The sequence below is a fragment of the Seriola aureovittata genome, chromosome 21, assembly GCF_021018895.1.
Source record: "Seriola aureovittata isolate HTS-2021-v1 ecotype China chromosome 21, ASM2101889v1, whole genome shotgun sequence".
NCBI classification, from domain to species: domain Eukaryota; kingdom Metazoa; phylum Chordata; class Actinopteri; order Carangiformes; family Carangidae; genus Seriola; species Seriola aureovittata.
Genome location: NC_079384.1, coordinates 18,191,905 through 18,202,592, shown reverse-complemented (window position 1 = coordinate 18,202,592; position 10,688 = coordinate 18,191,905). Strand labels below are relative to the sequence as shown.

General features: G+C 39.4%; 1 protein-coding gene across 1 annotated transcript; it reads right to left on the bottom strand.

Annotated features, from left to right (window-relative positions):
• Positions 1-569: 569 nt before the first annotated feature.
• Positions 570-9,512, bottom strand: arf2b (ADP-ribosylation factor 2b). Its single transcript, XM_056366148.1, has 5 exons — positions 9,383-9,512; positions 6,977-7,134; positions 5,848-5,958; positions 3,569-3,693; positions 570-2,475 (listed from the first exon to the last, which is right to left on the bottom strand). The coding sequence occupies exons 2-5, from the start codon at positions 7,122-7,124 to the stop codon at positions 2,314-2,316; spliced, it is 546 nt and encodes a 181-aa protein (XP_056222123.1). The 5' UTR covers positions 7,125-7,134; positions 9,383-9,512; the 3' UTR covers positions 570-2,313.
• Between the last annotated feature and the right edge of the window lie 1,176 nt (positions 9,513-10,688).

Below are 10,688 nucleotides of genomic sequence, written 5' to 3'. Positions count from 1 at the left end.
GCGCTTGCTTCTCTCTGACCTGAGTAAAGTTTAACCTGCATCGCTTGGGTTCAATCTGGGTTAAATACTTGCTGTGAATATTTGTTCACTCTCTGGTTGCACGAGGACACATCAAAACAGAAATTCAGACATTGAAGCAATTATTTAATGAGATGGATTCCAGTTGTACCCTGGAGGTAATATTTTAGTCCCTGCATGTTTTTTGAAGGTATGTGGTGTTGCAGTGCAGAGCAGGGAAAACATGCAAACACACGTTTTCACACAGATCTCAGAATACGCTGATGTTTGGGTTTATTTTCTTTATTATTAATCTACTATTTTTTATTCAAGTAGTCTGTAAGATAAACTGTGAAAAACCATAGAATCTGGAGTGCAGGCAGGGGTGTCTTCAGTTTTGTTTAGTCTGAAAAACAGTAATTAAAAGACAAAAAGATTCATAAATAACCGCTAGTTGCAGCCGTACAGCTGAGGTTGATGGGAGTGTCATTTAAAAATGAACTTCATACCTTCTCAAGCAGATATTTGAAAGAAGTAAAGTAAAGAAAAGAAAAGTCTCTTTCTCCACCAACTGTTGGATCAAATCATGTTTATTAATGTGTTCAGGAAATCCCCACAGAAACAGTTTACAGGGGAACTTACAGATTTACAATCATTCTTGACAGAAGTGCCAGCTTAACCCCCATGGTTCAACACTGAGGACGCCTGCTGAATCTCACGGCCAGCTAACTGCACACCCATTCCCCTTAACAGGTCTACCACCAAGTCCTTCCAGCCCACTGACGAGCTACTGACAGAGTACTTGTTGTGTTGGTCTTTTAGTCATGAAGTATGCAGCGCTATAATAAGAAGTAGTAGCCTGTAAACACCCAGACATTCGAACTAGGTTTCCTTTCTTCACGTCTGGACCGTTCACAGTTAAAGAGCCTTCATATTTGGTGCCAATCCTTCATCCCAACTAGGAACATTAGACAGCTGGATGCTTTCAGGTTTCAAAGTAAAACTGTCAACCGTTGGTGAGAAAAACCTCATCTGTCAAAATCATACGCAGTTTAGGCCCTCGAGGATACACTACTTTCATATACAGGATTTGTCATACTGCTCAAATGCATTTGGTTCAGCAGTCATAGTACAAATAGAAATGCTAAAACTAGTTACAGAAAAAAAAAAACACATGTAACATCTCTTTAAGGAATAACATGTGAAGCTTGTGAATGTATCAGGACACCTGTCTCAGTTAACCGGCTGAAGTTTGTGAAATGCCCAACACCTTGTATTGACCTACATTAAGTAGGAACACTGTCAGAATGATTCATTACACTCAAGGTCATCTCAATTCAATCCGAGGAATTCAATGACAGCTACCAAAAATATCTGAAGACAAGAATTGCATATACTCGCAGATTCTAATTTTAAAGTAGATTTAATTTTTAAGATTGTTGGCTTGCCTTGTGCTTCACGGTCTCACTTAGTGGGGGGGGGGAAGGTAGTGTTCATTGGAGAACCATTGTTAAGAATAATCTGTTATATTCCAATATAATAATAATAAAACAAACAGCATGATTTTCAATTGACACCAGAATGATCGAGGATGGGCGTTTATTCATTTTTTTTTTTTTTTTTTTTTTTACTTTTTCTGTTTTTTGATTTGCTTCGACCTGATACAGGTTAAGATGCAATTTACTGAATCTCTTACTGGTGGGTTGAGGTTTCAAAATCAAAAGAGGTTAAAATGAACATCTAGCATTCAGTCTACCTTGGGTGAACATTTCTAGTTAACATAGATATATACTACAGGGAGGGGGGAGGAGAGCTTGCACCCTTGCTCTTTCTTTGCCGTATGAAAACCATGCTTCCTCTGGAGAGTAAGGGTGGGGAGAAGGGGGCCGTGCAAGACTGAGAGTGGGGGTAGGCTGAGTGGGGCAGAGGCTGAGTTTGGTGGATGGAGAAAGGGGCTTGAAAACCAGACTGCTGATTCCACAGGAGGTGTGTAAAAGGCACGCCAGGGTTACTCCCAATCCCAGCCAACATACACAGAGACGCCTTCACACCCACACACACTCGCTGAACACACAAGGTACACACACACGCGCACGCACGCACGCACGCCCACACACACACACACAAGCAGCACAGGCTAGAGCCCCACTGACGAGGGGAGAAAGCAGGAGGGAGGGAATGAAGGAAGTTCTTGAAAGAAAGAGCTGGGGCTGAAAGGTGGGTTAGATGGGAGCGAAGGGGCCTGGATCCGGTGCTGCCGCTGTGTTGAAACAGAAAAAATAAACAACAAACAAAAATCAAAACTGGTGGAATGGATCATTTCTGGTTCTTCAGCTGGTTGGAGAGCCAGTCCAGGCCCTCGTACAAGCCATCCCCGCTGGTGGCGCAGGTGGCCTGGATGTACCAGCTGCGCTGGCGGAGGGCGTGCAAACCCAACTTGTCTGTGATCTCTGCAGCGTTCATAGCGTTGGGAAGATCCTGGGAAGAGAAGAAACAGTGTGTCATGATGCAGAATTGATATTTGACATATTACAAATGCTGATTAGGGCTGGATTACAAAAAGACAAAGATTAGTTCAGATTAATCGCAAATTTGCATTTAATTGATCCAATATGGTTTCTTAAAATCCCAAGATCAACCGGTTCTGTCTTTTCTCAGTGGTTACTCTCTGTACATTATTCAGTTTTAGCTGTACGATGTGTAAAATATCTTATTTGTCAAAACAAAGTTACAACGTGCATAAAAAGGTTATTTTAAGTTCAAAAGTAACAGTAGACAATAGCTGCAGATATGAGTAATTACAGTCTATGTGGACCTGCTGCAGTTTAAAGAACTGTCGTGACTCAGGACGGTCAGCTGACTGTGGCTATCTTGTAGCAAACCTAGAGATCAAATTTACAAGAGGGACAGACTGAAACAAGACTCTGCTCACTGATCTGAGCTCTGTCTGTGTTTGCTGAAGAGATTTTTCTATAGCGGCGGGATGTGAAGCTGTGGAAGTGGAGTGAACAGTGTGTGGATTCTTCTTTGTTCAGTATGTCCCTGTTGGGGAGCTAACACTAGCTAACAGCTGTCTGCAGATATCAGGCTGATTTTCAGTTTCTGTCCTGTCTGTTCTCAGTGATCATTACAGTTTATTTACATGAAGCATCTACTGACAACAAGCATATTTATTTCTTAAAATATATGTGATGATTACACAAAAATAAATAATAAATATGAATCCATAATAATAAATACTTGATCCACAGTTTTATAACCAGGAAATATGTTTAGCCTGCACTGTGTGTTTAACATAATGTAATATTCAAAAAAACAAGTGTTGCTCACTGTTGAATGTAGAACAAATGTTTGTTTCCAGGATAAATTCTCACTGGTTTTTATCTGATGTAGCTGAATCATCAAAAATCAAATCAGGAGATCAGTGCTGATGTGCAGCCCTAATACAGATACCTCCACATCTACTATATCTCTATTTGCAGCAAGTTAAAACAAAACAGATTCTCAATCTCAGTCTTATGTCAAAAACAAACATTTGAAGATGCTCTAAGAAACAGAAACGTGACCTCACCTGTTTATTTGCAAAAACGAGCAGCACAGCATCTCTGAGTTCATCCTCAGCAAGCATTCTGGACAACTCCTCCCTCGCCTCGTTCACTCTCTCCCTGTCGTTGCTGTCCACCACAAAGATAAGCCCTGCATACAAAGACACAGTGCTGGGTTATGACCAGTAAAACATCATGACTGTTTCAGTTTGTCACATATCTGTTATTAGTTGCAACACAGAAATTCAGCTTTCTAATCGTTCATCATCTGGTTTCAAAGACTTTGTTCCATTAATAATGAATCATGTCTAAATTGTTCCTGCTGCTTAATAAGTCTCTTTGACCTGATCAAAGTCAAAGCCTCATGTAATGATATGTAATGGATGAGTGCAGCCCCAAACTCTGGTTCTAACATGGCTGTTATCTCAATCAATAACCCAAAACATTTGAGGGTCACACTGATGAGTGAGCTCAAGAAAGTTGGGTACCCTGCTAATTCAAAAATACTCAGAATGTGTAACTTGTTACATGCAGGTGGTCAAGAGTGTGAAAATCTCATCAAACCAGAGGATGACAAACACTTGACTTGTGGTATCTGAGTTTAAATGCAGTTGAAATAACTACTAATTGCTGCCAAGTCATTGTAAGACTTGCTCCTATGAAAAGCAGATGCTGTGAGTTTTGTCTTTGATAGCTGATGGCAGAGTTTTGATAGAAGTGATTGGTCTGTAGAGATTCAACAGTTTAGCACGCGTATGGTAAGAGGATGATTATCATGAAGATTAATGAGCCCTGAGGATGCCCTGGGCTTTGTGTCAATTCACTGTTTTTCAGTCTACATTTGGCAAATGTTTCATCATCCATGTAGCTCACTAAATGTGCAAAGCAGTTATTTTTGTATCACTGTAAGAGCTGACGCTGTGGTCACATGGACATCCCTAGCCTGAAAAGGAGTTGGCACTTGCTTGTGTTGCTGCACATCTGCATCTGTAAGCAGCACCACTGACTGCAAAATTAGACAGGCTCTCTGCTGTGAGCAAGATAGGCATCGATACTCAATGAAATCAAGAGGACTGATACCACAGAGGGTTTTCTCCTTTGTTCGTGTGGTAACCAAACAGTCTGCTGGTAACATTTTTACTGTAATAACCCTGTAAACTGTGTATACCACTGACAGAGAATTTCACTGACAGTCAAACTGCCTCCTGCTCTTGTAGCTACTCTGACATTGGATTGTGCAGTTTGGAAAGGTCGATCCTGAAGATGAGAGCCAAATAGTGTTTGGTGAATCATACATTTTATAGGGAGAGAGAGAATGACTATCCTAGTGCGCACTGACAGTTTCACATGTTTCCAAAGTTTTTTTGACAAATGTCTCTGCTCTTTGCACCCGCCTTTCTCTTGAGCAGTGGTCCAATGTTTATTTTCCTTGTGACCCCTTTAAACAAAACAAGCTACTTGTGAACCTCAAAATTAATATGAAAACAAATTTGTAGTTCAACCAAAAGGTTATTTTTCTGTCCTGAATTATTTCATTTGAAGGATTTTTAGAGACATTAAATGAATAAAGTGTTTAGTATTTGACACAAGAAATTACAGAAAAGTCAAATGCTTTATCTTCTGGCTCTTCTCATTTATTGTGGGTCTGAAACACTGTAGTTTAGGGAGTGAAATCTTCTAGATGGTGAGTCAATGTTTACAAATGCTGATGCAGCAACTGTAGCTGCATGTAAAGCATGTAAAGCATGCATCTTTACATGCTGGGGAAAAACACCAATATATTCTGAAGTAAAACATGCCATTTCTCGAATACTCTTGGGCCTTTTTTGATAAACGATGCAGTATCTGACTGTCATTACCAAAAAGGATTCACACATTCAATTTCACACTTGGATGCTCAGTGATGTTTGTGGCTGCTGCTGGATGTTTTTCTGGTGCAGGCAAAGAGACAATGAGAAGCTAAAGCAGGACCAAAGGTGTCTGAAGCTACTGAGTTACCACATTAGACTTGTGTAGGCAACAAGTCATTGTAAACTAAAATCAAAATACAAGTTCAATTGTGAATTCACCTGTAGCATTAGTAGTAAGTACTAGGCAGCATTTAGCCTTTAGTGCCCTTATATTTACTGATGAATAATATTTCAGGAAATAGCAGGGGAATCACACACTACACCCTTTGAGAACTGAACAATGGTGTATGAGTCACTCGTTCACTAACTTTAAGATCATCTTTTATGCACCAGTGAGGCCACCTATGGGCGGTAATGTTCACTGACACCACTGCCAGCTGAGAAGTCCCACTCACCTTGAGTGTTCTGAAAGTAGTGGCGCCACAGCGGCCTGATTTTGTCCTGACCGCCCACATCCCACACTGTGAAGCTGATGTTCTTGTATTCTACAGTTTCAACATTAAAACCTGGACAGAGGGGGAGAAACACAGATGAATCAGAAAAAGGTTCACATTTTGAACCTGCCGGGAGTAACAAAGCTCAATATACAACACTCCATGCCGTTTAACATTTATCTGAATTCAAATTAAATGGAAATCAAATTAAGTTAAAGTTTTAGTTCAAATTAATCAACTATTTTGACAATCAAATCATTTAAGCATTTTCTCAATCGAAAACACCAAGCACTGCCTTTTTCGGCTTTTCCAATGTGAGGATTTGCTGCTTTTTTCACCATTTCATGACATTTCATAGATCAAACGATTAAATAGTTAGTTGTAAAAATAACCAACAGATTCATTGATAAGGAAAATAACTGTTAGTTGCAGTCTTATGTCTATAGTATGAAACTCACAAGGCCTAAATGTTGGTGAGTTTAGATTCTTTATCTGGTGTACTTGTTGTTTTTTTTTTTTTTTTTTTTAATCAGATAGCTTCTGATTTCAGTAAAATTCTGCCAATTTTAGACATAAACTTTCAACTGGGAAAAGTTCTTGTACAACTCAACTCTTTACTTTGTATGCAAATATTCTTTATTCTCTACCCTTGGTGCTGTCATGGGGTGTGTCTGTGTGTGTGTATTCTATTGTGTGCAACTTGGTATCATGTGTCGTGTCTTGTTTGTCTAGTTTGTTTAGTTTTATTCTGTCACTGTGCATGTTTGTAATTGTAAAAACTTTGTAAACTGCCATGGTACCACAATTAACTTCCAGGTATCTCTGGAACAATACAGCAAATGGTAAAATGTATGTTTAATGCTGTACATTGTCCCCTACAGCAGGTCTTCAAAGAGAAAAATGTTGATTTTTCAAAGTCAGGCTACTTTTTGTGATACCTGAAGAAAAAGTTTTGGTTTTTGTACCAAAAACTATCTATACTAGCACCAAAAAATTTCAAAAAGGTACTCAGCAAATATGTTGAGACATAAGACATAAAAAAATGCAACTGTAAAGTAAGTTAATCTGATTAATAAATGGATATTCATACCAATGGTGGGAATGGTGGTGACTATCTCTCCAAGCTTCAGTTTATATAGGATGGTTGTTTTTCCAGCAGCATCGAGCCCGACCATGAGAATCCTCATCTCTTTTTTGCCAAACAGGCCCTTGAATAAGCTTGCAAATACATTCCCCATGGTGACGAAGCTGTCAAAGAGGAGAAGAAAACACGGTTAGGAGTGTTAACATCTGCGGTTTTTCAGTTTCAGAGTGGAAAACACCAAGAGGACAGAACAAGACAGAAAGAGTGAATGATCAGGATAACAGTACCACCTGTGAGTTAGGCTAGAGTGCTGGCAGTAAACATATTATTCCATCATTGTTGGGAGTTCATAAAGGCACAAATAAATGAACTAAAATAGGCTGGTAATGGCAGTATATTACCTGGTTGAGTAAAAAGCAGATTCTCATTGCACTAAAAGCAGCACAATGAATGTAATATGTCGGGAGCCATGTTTACTGAGGGTAATGGTTAAACATTAAGGTTAAGGTTTGTGGCTATACATTACCAGCCAGCAAATACTATCAACCATTATCTCACGTTTCCCTGTGTTAAATTACACAACATAGATGTTAATGTTACACAATTTATATTGAAATATCACTAGATGCTGCTAAAAATCATAAATATATTAATTTAGAGCTGCAACGATTGGTGGATGACAACTATTTAGATAAAAATTATTATAAAATGATAAAATGGTTGAGTAGAGTCCCAACATTTGCTGGTTAAAGCCTCTCAAATGTGATGATTTGATGCTTTTCGTTGTATCTGATTGTATACTGAATCAGAGCTGCAATGATTAGTCAATTAATCAATATACAGAAAATTAATCAACAACTATGTTGACAATTGAAGGATCATTTTACTGTTTTTATTAAGCATGAATGCGAAATATTTGCTGGTTCCACATTATCCAATGTGAGAGTTCTCAGCATTTCTCTGTTTTATATCAGTATAATTTTAATACCTTTTTGTTTTAGACTGTTGTTCAGATAAAACCAGGCATTTGAAGATGTCATTTTGGACTAGGGAAACTTAGAACAAGCATTTTCGATATTTTCTGGCACTTAAAAGATGATGATTAATTGAATAATTGAGAAAACAAAATTAATCAATTATGGAAATAGTCCTTGATTGCAGCTTAAGATGTTAACGTCACCTAATTTATAGAGAAATCTTAAGACTATGCACTAAAAATCCTATACAGCTACATTTAGAGCTGAAACGACTCGTCATTAACTGATCAACAGAATTTTAATTGACATCTACTGGATAAAAGATAAATCGTTTCCTTAATTTTTTCTGCAAAAATGCCAAACATTTACCGGTTTCAACCTCTCAAACGTGTGTTACCCTTGGTTGCAGCCCTAGGTTAGTCAATCCACAAAAAATATGAACTAACTGAATTTTCATTTGGGTTATTTTTTACGCAAAACATTTGATGGTTCCGCATCTTCAGAATTGAATGCTTTTCTTAGTTGTACATGAGAATAAACTGAATATATTTGGGGTTTGGACTGTTGGTTAGACAAAACAGAACATCTGAAAACGTCAAACAGGGCTTTAGGAAGTTACAACAGGCATTTTCACCATATTCCAACGTATTATGAACTAAGCCATAAATTGACTAATTGGGAAATGAATCAGAAATTGAATTGATTGCGAAAATAATCGCTGGTTGCAAACCCAGACACGCTATTAACCCCGATAAACCGAACAGAAGACCGATGACCAGATAAGAGAGGCCTGGTACAGCTGGTAAACTCTGTCGGCTCCAGCAACACAGATAATGTTACTGTAGGTGTGAGCTCGCTAGCATGCTAACAACACCCCGACCTTAGCAAAAGGCCGACAATTCAGCTACAGCTTGAGTTAACCTTTAAATGTTAAGTAAATGCGTTCAGTCTATGATGAATTGATTATTTTAGACGTGTGGACAATCGGAGATGAGTTCTTTTAGCCGGTTACCACAGCTCGAAGCAGATTACCGATGGCTTCATTAAGGGCGGATGCTTCGGCTAGTTAGCTTGGTAGCTTACGTTAGCTTGCTACTAACTGACGGGCGACACCGTTCGCGAACGGTTTGAAGAACTCCGTCGTTTACAGCATACGGCGACACACTGTCGACCCATCCAACGTTGACATGTTCTGAAAAGCGTCGGTCAGACTTAAACTCGGTGGTCTCTCGGTAGCTTTTCGACCTAGCAGGAACTACGTTAGCGAGCAGGCTAACCGAGCCGCCGTTAGCTAACTGCCGCGTCACAGTAAAGAGAGTGCACCGTGACGTCATGTTAAACGTTAAATAAAACGGACCGTTCGCACGGAGAAGCAGTTGGCGCACATTATCTCACATTTTAGGACCACTAACAGCCTGTTTGTACGGATATTTACCTTTAGAAAGACAGCTTCTCGATCTTTCCGTTATCTTTCACTGTCACTCCAAAATGGCGTCTTGCGCAACCAGGGAGACACCGGCGTACGGGCACTTCCCACTATCAAACCGGCTCCAATCACCGAGGAAATGGTGTAACTAACAACCCGCCTCTGTTCCCCTGCTGACCTATCACAGTGTCCGCAGATCTGTGCGCACGGTGCACAAGATGTCGAGGAAGTGAACCGCACACAAGTTTATTCAAGTTTCAGACACAGGCACCCAGGGAAGTGGATAACAACACTGACAGGCTGAATGACTGAACTCTTAGTGGTTTCTCTTGTTATGTTGGTGTCCAACCTGACAAAATGGCTACGGCTGTCATTTGAAGTTAGTGAACAGGCCTACCCTCAGTATTTAAGTTATAGTTAACAGTTTTCGTTTGAAAGTCTGAGAACTCAGTTTAAAGACCAAAATCAGATACAAAATGATTATAAAGAGTCATAAAACAACCACAGAGAAACAAAATCAGATGCAATATGATCACACCAAAACACAAAGTGAGTCAAAATAAGAATTAAAATAAGATGCACAATGACCGCAGACCACAAAGAGACATGACCCAAGACACATTGACACAAAATGATGCAAAATGAACACAAAGTGACCACAAACACAAAACAACCACAAAGTGACCACAAAGAGATACAAAATGACAAATAGACACAAAGTGACCACAAAGACAGTCAAAATGATGATACAGTAGACAATAACGTGCTCCCTAATTTGTGTCAACAGTTTGTGTTTGTACTACATGATAATGCTCGCCTCCATCCACAAAGTCAGCTCAATAGGGCAACTTCTCACTTTCCCACTTTAGTTTCCCAGTTTGATGTAAAATAACTTCCCTGTTGTTAAAATGATGTTTCCTGTATTGCCGGGGTTAGGGTTTAGGCTAAGCGAGGTTAGGCGTAGTAGAGGTGGACACCCGCAGCAAGTCGACAAGATCTACTGTCTCTCTGAACACAAGGTGGTTTCAAGCTAGTGGGGTCATGTGTGTATTAAAGTATTCTTCATTGAATATTCTTTTGATTATGTTATTATTCCTCACATAAAGGACCATGTTATGAAGTTAGAGAAGTAAAAGTTGTGATCAGTAAACAACAGTAGAACATTGATGCTGGGCCTGCTACAAGGTGGTGGGCCATGTTTAAATATTTGCCGTGGGAGGGGCCGCCTGAGTGAGCTCCACATTCCTCAAACATTAACCTCAACTGAACCACAGGGTCTTAACCAAAATAAGAAATACAAAGGCTATGAGTTCAA

Coding starts and splice junctions, on each gene's coding strand:
- arf2b (XM_056366148.1), bottom strand. CDS start 7,124: ATGGGGAATGTATTTGCAAGCTTATTCAAGGGCCTGTTTGGCAAAAAA. Junction 5,959..6,976: donor CACCACCATTCCCACCATTG/GTATGAATATCC, acceptor CCCTCTGTCCAG/GTTTTAATGTTGAAACTGTA. Junction 3,694..5,847: donor CTACTTTCAGAACACTCAAG/GTGAGTGGGACT, acceptor CTTTGTATGCAG/GGCTTATCTTTGTGGTGGAC.